Source organism: Halichoerus grypus, chromosome 12 (genome assembly GCF_964656455.1).
Source record: "Halichoerus grypus chromosome 12, mHalGry1.hap1.1, whole genome shotgun sequence".
Classification (NCBI taxonomy): domain Eukaryota; kingdom Metazoa; phylum Chordata; class Mammalia; order Carnivora; family Phocidae; genus Halichoerus; species Halichoerus grypus.
In genome coordinates, this window is record NC_135723.1 from 91539514 (window position 1) to 91553871 (window position 14358).

At 43.6% G+C, this 14358-nt stretch overlaps 1 protein-coding gene across 12 annotated transcripts in view; it reads right to left on the reverse strand.

Moving 5' to 3' along the window:
- Positions 1-10478: 10478 nt before the first annotated feature.
- ATP6V0A4 (ATPase H+ transporting V0 subunit a4) overlaps positions 10479-14358 on the reverse strand; it is a 75925-nt gene continuing 72045 nt past the window's right edge. For 10 of the 12 annotated variants that reach the window (XM_078059616.1, XM_078059618.1, XM_078059614.1 and 7 more), the window contains 2 exons: positions 12259-12430; positions 10479-10880 (listed from right to left, as the gene is read on the reverse strand). In XM_078059616.1, the coding sequence (XP_077915742.1) occupies positions 10787-10880; positions 12259-12430 (266 nt within the window). In that variant the 3' untranslated portion in view covers positions 10479-10786. Of the gene's footprint in view, positions 11403-12258; positions 12431-14358 lie in introns of those variants that run through there. The other 2 variants (XM_078059621.1, XR_013442891.1) reach the window with 2 other exon arrangements.

Consider the following 14358-nt stretch of genomic DNA (forward strand, 5'->3'; position numbering starts at 1 on the left):
GAAATCCTCTTTCCCAAGAGAGAACCTGAAAAGCACAAAAAGCTGTTATTTTCCCAGAGTGGAAAAAGTAAAAAATAATTGGCCTCTCACGACGACAGACTGTTCTAGAACTACCACTCCCTTTCCAGACATTGTCCAAACACCCCTTGGAGAGGTGTTCTTTATCTGGTAACTTTTTTAATGAAGTAGTTAGCAGAAAAAATCCCCTTCTTTTGATTATAAAAGGACTTCGAGACACATTAAAAATTGGCTACGACAGGGGCACCTGGGTGGCTCAGTTAAGTGCCTGACTCGATTTCAGCTCAGGTCATGATCTCAGGGTCAGTGAGATGGAGCCCCGTGTCGGGCTCCATGCTCAGCGGGGAGTCTGCTGGAGATTCTCTCTTTCCCTCTCCCTCTGCCCTTCTCCCCACGCACGCTCTTTCTCTCTCTAAAATAAATAAATAAATCCTTAAAAAAAGCTTAGCTATGACTGACCATCACATTTCTAGATGGAAAGATGAACTGGTAACAGATTTAACTTAATCAAAATTTGAAAACAAGACCATTCAGTGAGAATTAGATAATGGTGAGGATTGTACAAACTGGCACTAAAATTGTACTAAAATTCACCAGATTATATACTTTAAAATGGTCAATTTTACTGTATGCAAATTGCATCCAAAAAAAATTTTTTTTTCTAAGAAGTAGTAATTCAAATCACAGCAGCAGACTTAACAACTGAAAGTGATTCTGGCCATTTAGAGTCTTAGAGAATAAACCATTTAGTTGGGTGGGAAAATAATTTTTTAAATCCCACTAAGTTCATTTTGAGTTCAGTTACAAATAAAATGCTTAACAATAAGCTCAATCCTCAATCTTTAATCAAGACTTAATCTCTCCTACAGTCAAGTTTTATGACCTCTCATAGCAATCAAAACATGTTTTAAAATTTTAACGATCACAAAGGCTTACGTTTAGAAGAGTAATAAAACAACCTCCAGCAATTCTCCTTTTTGTAGTGAGTGGCAAAAAAAAGAAACCCAGGAAATCTGCCATTTACTATTGAGCAGAGCAAGTTTTAATTTGTATGTTTTAACCTGATTAGGTAGTTCCATGGGTCATAAATATCCTACATTCCTCCCTTCTCTTACCAGCAAAGAGAAGCAATTCATCACAGAGGGCCTGGCAGAAGATGTTAGGTCCAAGATAATTACTTCACAGCTTTCTTGAATGGAAGCTGATCCCAGAAAGGGAGATTCACATTTGTGATATTTTTTTTTTTAAGTTTTTATTTTTAAGTAATCTCTACACCCAACGGGAGGCTCTCATTTACAAGCCTGAGATCAAGAGTCACGTGCTCCACTGACGGAGCCAGCCAGGTGCCCCATATGATTCCACATTTTTCTTGATTGAAGAGGAGATTCATATTATTTTGTTTCTATAATATGAATGAAACTAAAATGTAACATGGTTTTAGGCAACCGATGAGATAAAGAAGAGAGAATTCCTTTTGGTCATGACATTGGACATCAAAAAAATATATAATCTTCATATATAATGCTCGGTCCTAAAGTGAGCAATATTTATATGGTCGTTAAAAAAAGACCGTTTATCCATTTTCAGGTTTAGAGTCAACATTTGAATAAAATACATAGACTTGATTGTGGTTTCAGAACTGAATGGAAATGTAAAAGATTTTTTAATTTATTTGTCAGAGAGAGAGAGAGCACAAGCAGGGGAAGCAACCATCAGAAGGAGAGGGAGAAGCAGACTCCCTGTTGAGCAGGGAGCCCGACGTGGGGCTAGATCCCAGGACCCTGGGATCGTGACCTGAGCCGAAGGCAGACGCTTAACCGACTGAGCCACCCAGGCGCCCCCTAAATGGAAATGTTAATACCCTCAACAATGAGTAAAATTATCCGTGATAAACAAGAGCTGGAAGTCAGGAAAGATGGAGGGATGGGCAGGCATCCCCCCTGAAGAATCCACATAAGAACCAGTGCTATAAAGATACTATTTATAATCACAAAAATAACGAAGAGAGTAACTAAAAATAAGAGCAAGAAAAAGAACAAGGACAATATAACTTATGTAAAATGAAAATCCGTACCCCAAAACTGTACATTTTACATTTCACGTAGATATATGAAAATGCCATTACAGTGACCACCTACAGGGCAAAAGGAGTGGGAGCTTGGGATGTGGGTGAACGGGAATGAAAAACTACATACATAAAAACATACATGTAAGAGACAGGACGATGTGCATGCCAGGTATTATGGTGCTATGCTGGAGACCGCTCCCACCAGCTTCTGAGGGCAGACTGCACACATCTCTTCCCACCTCTGTATTCAATAACAGCACGTTGGTAATTTAAAACCAGCCATGGTGGGAATAGTTACACCAGGGAAATCAGCAAACACTACAAATCAAGGTACCACCCCCCCATCCCCACGTTATTAAACACACCACACCTCAAAGCCCCTGTTCTTCCTTCCTTACCAGTGACTCTCAACCTCAAGAAGGAGGTGGTATGTGATGTGGAGAACAAAGGCAAGAAAGAAAAAAATTGAATTTCCTTACAACTTATAGCTTATTGACAAATATTAGGACAGGCACGGTGACCTTCCTCAAGGAGCTCCAACTGCTACAAAGTTAATACTTTGCTAGAGCACTGGGTGTTATATAAGACTGATGAATCACGGAACTCTACCTCTGAAAACTAATAGTACATTATGTGTTAATTAATTGAATTTAAATTAAATAAAATTAAAAAAAGAAAAACAACAATAATACTTTGCTAGAAGCAAAACTAGCTTGAGGTTAGCTGGACCTCCAGGATCCCATATAAAAATCCCTTTGGAAACTTCCTTTATCTCTACTCCCCCCACCCCACCCCCACACCCCCACCAAGATATACGTTAGCAATCATCCTCCAAGCATATGGCCCACCGATAATATATATAAAGGGTCTCATGACTAACGTTTTACTAGACAGCAATAAATGACTTTTCCCTAACAGCTAGCTTCTCAAGGTCCTTGAAATCTGGCTTCCAAATTCCTTAGAGACTTACGCTATTCCTAACCCCCTCCCAACTTGGAAGTATATAATCAGCCACTCCTCACAATCCCAGTGCAGCTCCTTCTGCCCCCGGGTCCTGTCCCCGAGCTTTAATAAAACCACCTTTTTTGCACCGAAGACGTCTCAAGAATTCTTTCCTGACCGTTCACTCCCGGACCCCAACATTTCAACATCAATACGGAGCGACACGGATGGCTTGCAAATTTTTTCCAGGTGATCCTGATACAGCGATCCCTACCCAGCCCCCACCTGAAAACCATTATTCTACGCCTTTCAAATAGTTCGTGCCAATTTGGCAACGTATCAAAAGGTTTTAAAACTAGTTTCATCTGAACTGGTAATCCCAGCTCTAACAATTTGTCCCAAGGACGTATCTCAAATGTGGAAAATGCTCTCTATACAAAGTTTACCCAGAAAAAAAATTTTTTTAAGTTTATTCAAGTCTATTTTAACAATAATAAATTGGAAACGGCCTAAGTGTGATGAGGGAATGGTTCTAAAAACTGATAATACATCCAGCATTTAAAATTATATTTATGTAGCGTTTTTAATAACATGAAAAACACTTGCTGTTGGTTTTTTTTAAGATACTTATAAAATATTGGGAGAATGGCAAAGAGGAAATAATGACCTAAATCATCATCTTTTGTCTAGAGAACAATGGATTGATACTGTCTTAAGCTGATAAACTAAGAAATAAAATACAATTATGTTGTTTTAACTATAAAGATAATCACCAGAAAAACTAAAAAAATAAAAAAACAAAAGAAATTTCTCTGGGGATGGGGAAATCAAGTCAGGAGATTGTTTATTTCTGTTGTAAACTCATCTGGCAATTTGACTTGTTGCCATAGGCACTTACGACTTCAATATAAAAATTATAAAATTCAATAAATGTAAACCAACACAGACTATCTGCAACATACGTGTTTAACAAAGGCTCGTGTAGGTCAGGAAGGAAACAACAGAGGGGTCAAGATGTGAGGAACAAACACAGAAAAATAAGTACAGTGGCTGATAAATGAAATTATGTTCAACCTAACTAGTAACCATGCCTTCAAATTAAAAAGAGCTATCATTTTCCTTTATCAGATTCGCAAAAATCTCAAAGATTGATTATACCCTGTGAAAGGGAAATAAGCACTCAAATTATCACTAGGAGTGTACATTGCTACAACCTTTCTGGAAGGCAATTAGGCAGAGATGAAAGAATATTGACTAAGCAATTTCACTCCCAGGATTCATCCTAATGGGCTAGTCAAAAGGCAGACAAAGATACATACAAAGAAGGTCACCACTCAGTTGTTTCAACAACAACAAAAGAATTGGATATAACCAATACCCACCAGTAGAGAAGTGGCTAATCAGAATACCACTTAAAACATCTTAGTGAGGGCGCCTGGGTGGCTCAGTTGGTTAAGCGACTGCCTTCGGCTCAGGTCATGATCCCGGAGTCCCGGGATCGAGTCCCACATCGGGCTCCCTGCTCAGCGGGGAGTCTGCTTCTCCCTCTGACCCTCCCCCCTCTCATGCTCTCTGTCTCATTCTCTCTCTCAAATAAATAAATAAAATTAAAAAAAAAAAAAATCTTAGTGAAAGGCTATTTAGTGTTGAAAAGCATTTTCCAAGAGGTGTATACATAATGCACATGTATCCATAACGTATAGGTATGTATATATTCATCCCAATTTATAAAATTTTATTTGAATATGTACCTATACGGAGATTTCAGGAGAGATGTCCGAAACTGTGTTTTGTCTTTCAGCAAATATTTGTGGAGCACTACTGTGTATCAGGCAATTGAATATAATAAAGCAGTTCCTGGCCCCGAAGGACCTACAGTCTTATGGGGAGCAAACGTATGGAGTCAAGCGGGAGCAGCGTGGTCCCAGGGGTAAGTGGAGGTTGCTCTGGTACACGAGGGAGGGCCCCTGCTCTGTTGAGTCCTGAGACCTGGGGAGGCTTCTGTAGGCAATTCTGAGTGGAGGCCTGAAGGATGAGCAGGAGCCGGCCAGTGGGACAAGGGAGAAGAGAGCAAGGAGAATGTAGGGTTTTTCCCATTCTTTCTTCTTTATGCTTATCTCATTGTTTGAATTTTTAGAAAGGCTAGTTCTTTTACCATAAAAATTCTTTTTGGAAAAGTGAACCAGTGGAGAGTTGACATGTTGCTCACGGTGCTGACCAGCCCACTGTCCTAAGCAGGCCTGGGCCACATGCCCCCGCTGCCCTCCATCACTGGCCATGACCTGTTGGGTCAGCGGTAGGTGCTTCCCCCAGACACAATCAAATCACTGACTGGCTGGGAGTCCACAAGGTGGCCTGGCACAGGAGACCCTCTCTGATAGTAGCCTTGGCTGCACAACACTGTAAATTGTACAACTAACTGCCACTAGGAGCGCCTGCGTGGCTCAGCGGGTTGAACGTCTGACTCTTGATTTCGGCTCAGGTCATGATCTCAGGGCCGTGGGATTCAGTCCCGCCTCAGGCTCCGCGCTCAGCAGGGAGTCTGCTGAAGATTCTCCCTCTCCCTCTGCCCTTCCCCTCACTTGCACACACACTCTCTCTCTCTCTCTCTCTCTCTAAAATAAATAAATAAATCTTTAAAAAATGCCACTGCATTGTTCACTTTAAAATTGGTATAATGGTCAGTTTTATGTTATGGGTATTTTGCCACAATTTCAAAAATTAAAAGAATAAGAAAAACCATTTGCAAATGTGTGTGTGTGTGTGTGTGTGTGTATGCGCGGCACCCAGCAAATAAATGCTGGTGGTACAAATTAACCACAAATTACAAGAAAAATATTAGATTCCAATAGATTGATAGGCAAATTACATGAACAAGCAGTTCACAAGAGACTATATAAATTGTAAGCAAAACTGGAAAACAGTTCAGCTTCTGTAATAACTGACAAAATTAGAGCCACAAAAAAATCCTTAAGTATCATTTTATACCTACTAAATTAACAAGCATAAGAAGGAGGAAAGGACAGCAGGAGGGAGGAAGAAGGGAAGAGGGATTAGAGGTAGTAAGGAGGGATGAAGGGAAGGAGTTTCTTCTATCTCAGTTCCTTCTCTGAAAATAGAAACAATAGCTCGCTCCCTGAGGGAGAAGTAGCTGCTGCCTTCCCAGTAATGTCCTCCTTTGTACCTTGCTGATGAGGGGGGCCACCCAGAGGCAGGTGGAGGCTGGGGGGGGGGGCGGGCAGTGCTTCTGAGAAAGCCCTTTTGCTCCTCCCCCCTTCCTCCTGCACAGTGCCAGGCGTCTCAGGTCATGATGCAAATATGGAAACTTTGGGCCAAGTCTGGCAGGGCAGAAGCTAGGAAGAGCCTGGAACTTCTCCTTCAGGTGTAGACTACTTACCTCCAGACATCTACGTGGAAAAAAAATTAAGCTCTCTGCTTAAGACACTGTTATTTCTGGTTTCTGTTCTTTGAAATTGTGTGCAATTTTTTTTTTTTTAGGCTAGTCAAGTGTAGCAGTGTGAGAGAAGGAACAAAGAACTCTGTAGTTGGCTGTGATCAATGAATTGTGAACACCACTGCACTCAGACCAGCCAATTGTGTGTAATTCTTAACCGATAAGCTTCCTTCTTCATTATGTTACAAGGATTAAATGGGATGATGTTTGTATAATAGGACACAGTGCCCGTTGCAACGTAAACACCCATGGGAGTACTGTTTCTCGTCTCTGAATAAAGGTATCAACTAAATGTCTAAAATGTCACCATAATCACAAATCACATACACACAGGGTAAGTGTTTAAGTATTTTCAGAGTTATCAAACGTGTATCTCTCCAAAAGCATTTATTGCTAATATTCCACTAACATTAGAACACATTGGGCTCAAATAAAAACCACCCAAATGGAAAAAAAAAGTTACTTGTTTTCTGAAATAGATTGACCTTATTTCAAGGGTAAACCTAAGTGGTGTTAGGAAGCCATCCCACATGCTGCATGCCTATTGGAAAATAGGTTCTCCAAACTTCTCCAACCAGATGTAGGACGCTGATACCATCCAAATCAGTCGTCTCATCCTACTTAGTAAGGGCACAACAAAATGGATAACTTTTACCAAAAACACTCTCTTGTTCTACATTACTTTTTTTTTTTTTTAAGTAGACTCCACGCCCAGCATGGAGCCCAACATGAGGCTCAAAATTACAAATCTGAGATCAAGACCTGAGCTGAAATCAAGAGTTGGGCGCTTAATGGGTGGAGCCACCCCGGCGCCCCTGTTCTACATTGCCTTCAATGGCAAAATCAGTATATTTTACAGGAGAAAAAAAAAAAAAACACTTTCCAAACTCCAGTTTGGAATGGGCTCGTGGGCGCAGGGGTGAGGTAGGTGTGGAGGAAAGGGGCATCAGTGATGTGTGACTCACTCAAACTCCCCTCAGAGAAGAGAGCCTCAAACCAGCCACTGAAATAGTGGTCATGGTCCCCAGTTACAACACTGATCTTTCTAATGCCCAGCCCCTGAAGATGGTCAAGGCCCCGGGTGGGTTCCCAATGTCTGGGGATGTTGCCAAGGGATGGAAGAAACGAATATACAAATTATCTGCAGCAGAGAAAGTTCCCATTCCTGCCCTGTTAAGTTATTACAGGGTCTTCAACAACAGGATGTCTTTGGTGGGGTGGGTAGGGTGGGGAGCCACAGAGGTGTTGATAGGAGATTATCAGGATTTGGGCGTTCACATCTGTGCATTATAAATGAGCTTACATTCCAAATCATTAAGAAGACACTCAAATATTAACTCAAAGTTAATACACAGGGGAGTATTCTCTTAGTATTTTCTAGATTTTCACCCAAAAGTTTCATAAAGAAAAAGTTTTCATAAAAAAAGAGGACAGGGGCACCTGGGTGGCTCAGTCAGTTAAGCATCCAACTTTTTGTTTTGGCTCAGCTGGTGATCTCGAAGTCGTGGGATTGAGCCCCACATGAGGCTCTGTGCTCAGCATGGAGTCTGCTTCAGATTCTCCCACTCACTGTCTCTCTGTCTCTCAAATAAATAAATAAAAACAGAAACAAATAAACAAAAAAGAGGACAAAACGTTTCACAGAGATGGGTATAAGGAACATTGCAGATAGAGCTTGTAATCTCAGCTCTGGAATGGAGTGTTGGAAAAGCATCTTCTGTTGTCTCCTTAGACCATTCTAAATCCCTTCTAACACAGGAAGAGGATGGATGGATGGATGGGGGATGGATAATCAGTCAGACCAACTCAAGAAAAGAAGGAAGAACATGGGGAAGAATGTTTCCCACTTCTCACCATCAGTTCCTTAAACACTACGATGGGAAAGTAACCCATGACCTAGCTTCAAAGAATCTGTAAGAACTGACATATTGGGGGTCTACTCTGAAACTCAAATGGCTCACATGGCATTCAGGCTTCATTAAAACAGATTGTAAAGCACTGATGGGTTTTTCATTCTATTGCATTTTGCTATGCTAAATTTTTTAGCTGGAAATCATTGAGCCATGGTAGAGCTTTTTAAAACTGAACATTGCTTGTGTGTGTTTATGATGCAATTTGTTTTGCAATATCATCAGTAAGAAGAGTAAACTTTTCATATTCCATGTGCCTTCAGCCAAGTTTGAATGGTCAAACCCCTATCCCCACCTCCCCCACCCCCACTCTAAAGCAGGAGAAGTAAATCCAGATCCACATTGCCCATGAGAGTTTCTTACCTGTGTATATTCCTTGGAAAGCTTTTCAGTTTCAGGCTCTTCTGTTCACAGAGCAGTTAGACCACTGGTGGCCCCTGGAGGGGCTTCTGGACTAGCCTGCTCAAGAAGCCCGGCCCCCAGGTCTTCTCCTCCCCTTTTGGCTCAGTTCTGCGAACCGAACCGAGTTCCTTAAAGAGCAACCTTGCATCTTGCGCATGTGAGTGACATCCAGGTCACACCCCCTTTCCTGTAGCCCTTCACCTGATCCCTTTTTAAAAGGGAAATTATATTTCTCATTGAGACTGAAGGAGGCTGTCAAACCTTGGAGAAAACTAACAGTTCTCAGGAAGGCCATGGAGACTTCTGGAAGATCAGGTGTCTAGGCAAGGGGAAGAATGAAGCTTTGCCCTTTCAAACCTTTTCTTGCAGCCATCATTGCTTAGAATTAAAGGGCAGAAGGCTGGTGATCTATCTAAGCATAGCATATTTTTAGATAGTTGTTGAGAAGGACAGGATGAGCTGAGAACCTTGAAACTGCCCAGTGACCTTGGCTTCTACGGACTTAGAGCTAACATTTACATGCTGCTTTTGTCTGTTTTTCCCTTCAGGCAACATCACTGGCTGGGTATCTGGTCCATGCCCAGTGCTTGACACCCACCTTCCACAACCCAGAGAGGTGGAGATCACTTTCCCCACTTCCCACCTCAGGACACACGTGATAAAGTGTCAGAATTGGAACTCAAAGATATCAACTCTCATTCTTAGGCTCCACTTGCTTTAATCACTGAATATTTGTGGAGCAGCCCATTGTGCCTTAAGTTGTGCTAGATGAGTCATGACACTGACATAGAAGTTGACATGGAAGCTTCCTTGGGTATAAGCAATGACACTTCCATGAGCACCAGTCAACCCCGCTACATGGAGGGGCAGGAGGGAGCTGAAAAAAATAGAGATCGGTCCAAAAGTTAAGTTTGGATTTGGTCAGATCTTCTGGAATCTTAAGAACTAGATACTACGTAGAAAGTGCCCTCTGGGACATCTGGCTGGCTCAGTCATAAGAGCATGCGACTCTGGATCTTGGGGTTGTGGGTTTGATCCCCACGTTGAGGGCAGAGTTCACTTAAAAAAAAAAAATTAATTAATCAATAATTTTTTTAAGTGCCTTTTAAACTGTAAAGTGCTGTACCAATGTTAACAATGCTTAATTCTACTGGTATAGTTACCATGAAGACCATGATTAACCTGGATAATGGTCACTCAGGCTAAATATATATTACTCTACACCTGGCTCTTAGCAGTTCACCAATCCAGGAGCCAACAGACCCAGAGAGTAAGGCTGTCTGGTGGTCTCCTTTCTGGCAAGCTGTTTTCCAGAACTTTCTCAAGCCTTCAAAGTTCTTTCTCCAGTTCCTGCAGCATATTGTGTATCCAGCTGCTGCTGCTCATGTCATGTTGTCACACTTCATTCCACAGGATTTAACAATGCAGAGCCACACTGTTCCGCCCTCCTGTTCATAGAGAGAACATTACCCTTTCTTTCCCACCTGCAGTGAAGATGCATGAGAAAGTTCCTAATCTCATAAAGCTTAGCCCCAGGCAAAGAGAAAAGGTGTCTGAGGAACCAGGAAATGAAAGAATAAACTAATCATAATCCTCTGGAATTAGTTTGTGTACCTCTATTGCTTAGCTTTGGCCTATAATTATCAATACTAAATTTTATGGAATAATTTTGCACAAAGACATCTTCAAGAACAAGGGAACGGCCCAGCAGTTTATTTTCTTAAATATCATACTTACAAAATTGCAAGAAAACATCAGCGTAGCCCTCCCCATTTTAGTATTTCAGACCCAACCATGAGGTCTATAACATGGTGAAGTCATATCAAATCCCAAGGCTTATAAGTAAAATACACAAGGCTTCCCGCCTCCAGCGAGCCAAGAACAATCATCCCATTGACCGACTCGCCCAGGCGGACGCTGAAGACGAGCCCAACTTCTCCTGCTGGCACGGAGACTGAAGCCAGAGGTGATGGCAGGCTGCGGGGCCTACAGCTAGTCCTCGGCTGGCCCATCCAGGATGCATTTAAAGGAGAAAGGAGAAAACTTGTAACCAGCCCCGACGTAGAACTTGTTCTGGAACTCTACCCTGGGGAGGATTGGGGGGCAAGAAGAAGTGAGATTAAACACACAAACTACAGGCTGGCGGCCAAAGGGAAGAAGCAGAACATTTATAAAATCAAGCTGGGGGGTAGGAAGGCACTCAGGCTGGTGGCCTCCACAGGGATCCTCTGATCCTTAAAACCCTTCTCTTGCCTCCCGCTTACACCTTTCCCTGCCTCTCCCACCCTACTTCCTCCAGGCGTCTGCTACCCCCGCTGAGAGCACGGCACAGCCACCCTCCCCACGGCTCCCATAAGCCAAGAAGCCCTCGCCGGGCAGCCTTGTCTCACAAGCCAGGGACAAGAAAATGTCTCCCCAGGGTGAGACGTGGTTTGTCTTCTCCAACCTGATCTTAATTAACCACGGGGCTTACGCTATTGCAGAATACCCAGAACCTTAACTTAACGTTCTGATGACTTCCATCATGGATACATGTATGATCCTTTATGCTTGAGGATGTAGCAGAATTCATTTCCTCAATGACAGGGGGGAGAGGCGATGTTACAACCTGAGGGGGGAATGCTGTGATTCTGTCTGCTCACTACATGGAGTGTCAATACTTTTCTTTACGAACGGCGGGCACAGAGGGAGGTAGAAAGCATCAGTGAAAGCTGAAGACAGTCTGTGGGGTATGAGGGTGCACACACACTCTCAAGATTCTGGGCTAAGAGATGACTCGGAGGAAAAACAGAAGCTTCAACAAATGTTTTCATATTTATAAACCTAGTGATGGCTGATAGTCTGCGGACACATCTGTGAATGTCAAGGGCTCCTGTGAGTGCCTTCCTCCTTCCAGGTACCCTCCTTCTGTTTCCACTTTGTACAGGGCAGGAGCCTCTACCACTGGTTTAATTCCTGCACTCAGCAACAAGGGCCAAATGTCCCAGATTCGCTCAGCGTGCCCCTGTGAGCCTCTCTGATGTGTCATCTTACCAGTAGTTAGAGGTGTCCCTTATCTTGAAGCCAGTTGTAATATAACAAGCTAACATTTAAAAGAGAATGAGTAAATGGGAACTAACATTTAGTATAGGGTGGCCATTATATGTGTATACACACACACACACACACACACCCATGCACATGCACATGCACACACACATGCGTACACACATGCACTCACACGTGCATGCACACACATACACACGCATGCACACACGTGGATGTACACAAGCATACACACATGCACGCACACATACACACATGTGTGCGCACACACAGGCACACACACAAATACACATACATCATCATGTAATATTACACCAACAGGTGACTGAACCAGGTCAGGGTCTGAAGCCAGCTGGCGGGTCCCGTGGCTCACCCACTCTCTAGGGCACACGGAGCCTCTGCGGGGCAGCCTTGCTCACCAGTGCAGTCGCAGGGCGTGCAGGAAGGCAGACAGACCCTCCATGATCAGAAGGATGGCTACCGTCAGCACAGCAAATATGGTAAAAATGATGAAGACCCCAATGAGTCCTCCCCAGCCTCGCAGACGAAGGCCGATGTTCATCACCATGGTCCAGAGCACCTCCGACAGTTCTGTGAGAACAGGAGAAACAGTCTCAACCACAGGATTCATCTTTCCATACTCTATTCCTGGGTCTGCACACCCTAGGATCCCAAATCTCAGCTCTTGGGTGGAGAACAGGCACGTGTGCCCTAGGGCACCTGTAGGAGATTGTCAACGGCAGCTTTGCTCATGATGGAGGGGTTTGTGTCACGACGACAAACATCTGGTAGCCTGTTATTCACCAATGAAAGTGAGCAAACTATAGCTACCAGCAGCAACATGAGTAAATGCCAGTAACATCATGGTACGCCACAGAAGCAAAACACAAAAGAATACATATAATATGATTTGATATGGACTGAATGTTTGCGCCTTCCCCACCCATCAAAGTCATATGTTGAAGCCCTACCCACCAAAGTGATGGTATTCGGAGAAGGGGTCTTTGGAAGGTGATTAAGGTTTGATGAGGTCATGAGGGTGGGGCCCTCATGATGGGATTAGTGCCCTTGTAAGAAGAGACATCAGAGAGCTATCTTTACATTGTTGGGGTGAGACTTGAGGTTACCCAACCGAAAGGTCACAGTGGCATGGCCCAGAGAGATCAAGCCCTGTCACTTGCACGTGGCCACCGGGACATGATGAGAAGAGACACGTGTGGGAGCACAAGAAAGAGCACCTGTGTCTGTACTGTGCCCCCCGCCCCCGAGCTCTGGCTTTCAGCTGGAGTAACACAGGGTCCTTCATGGTGGGAACAGCTTCACCTCCATCTACTTATACCCCTACCCACTCCTCTGTGCTCTGAGTCAGCACGGACTCTTTGCCTCTACATTTACTAAATTATTGAAATAAAAACTGAAAGCAATTAGAACTGCACCATGCTGTGAAACTCATGTGGCTTCTCTTCCCCATGGCCCTTAGATACGGCAAAATCACAGTTTCCCCGAGAGCTGCTTTCCTCTGCTCCGGGTGCCAACGGGCAGGGGGCTAACAGTCATACCATCTATTTCCACAGGGCTTTTCAGTGAAGACTTCTCATTCACAGGAGCTCATGGGAGTCTCCCCCCACACCTGTGGGAAGGCAGGTGCTTAATTTCTAATGTTTCACTTTCACCTCCTCCTTGTACCCCCATCTTGGTGATTTTTTAAAAAACATTTTATTTATTTATTTGACAGAGAGAGAGAGCACAAGCAGGGGGAATGGGAGAGGGAGAAGCAGGCTTCCTGCTGAGCAGGGAGCCTGATGCGGGGCTTGATCCCAGGACGCTGGGACCATGACCTGAGCCGAAGGCAGACACTTAACTGACTGAGCCACCCAGGTGCCCCCATCTTGATTTTTGAAGCATGTGTCCAAATACAGGCTCCCTGAACTTAGGTCTTAACATGGCACCAATGAACACAATATGCTAGAGTAGTAAATTTCCACTGTTTTAAGCTGCTGAGATCTGGGGGTGGTTGTTACTGCAGCACATTCTAGCCCAGCCTGACTAATACAGCAGGCTAACTATGTGAACCACACAGGAAAGTCAAGGCACACACAGGTTAAGCTGCTGCCTGAGTTACTGAGCTCAAAGTGGTAGAACAGAAACTAGAACAGAATCGGTATTTGTTGTCATTCTACCAAACTACCTCTTCAAGCAAGTTTGTTAGCATGAAGCAGAAGGTATCCATGGGAACTATATGTCTCAAGAAGTTGCCAGAAATACCCAATGGGTGGACCATGCCAGGCAGCTGTGAACCATATGGATTTTTTGGAGTCAAATTACATCCTCAGTGAGCATGGGCTGGCCCGAGGAGACCACAGCTCTATCTAGCTGTGACCTGAGCCCTTCAAACCACACCTGAGATCAGAGCTCAAGGCAGATGTCAACACCACTGACCACACAAGGTCAGAGATCCGCTTTGGATCCCTGGATGACCACTTCACGTGAGTGCATGTCAGTGCACAAGTAAACATATG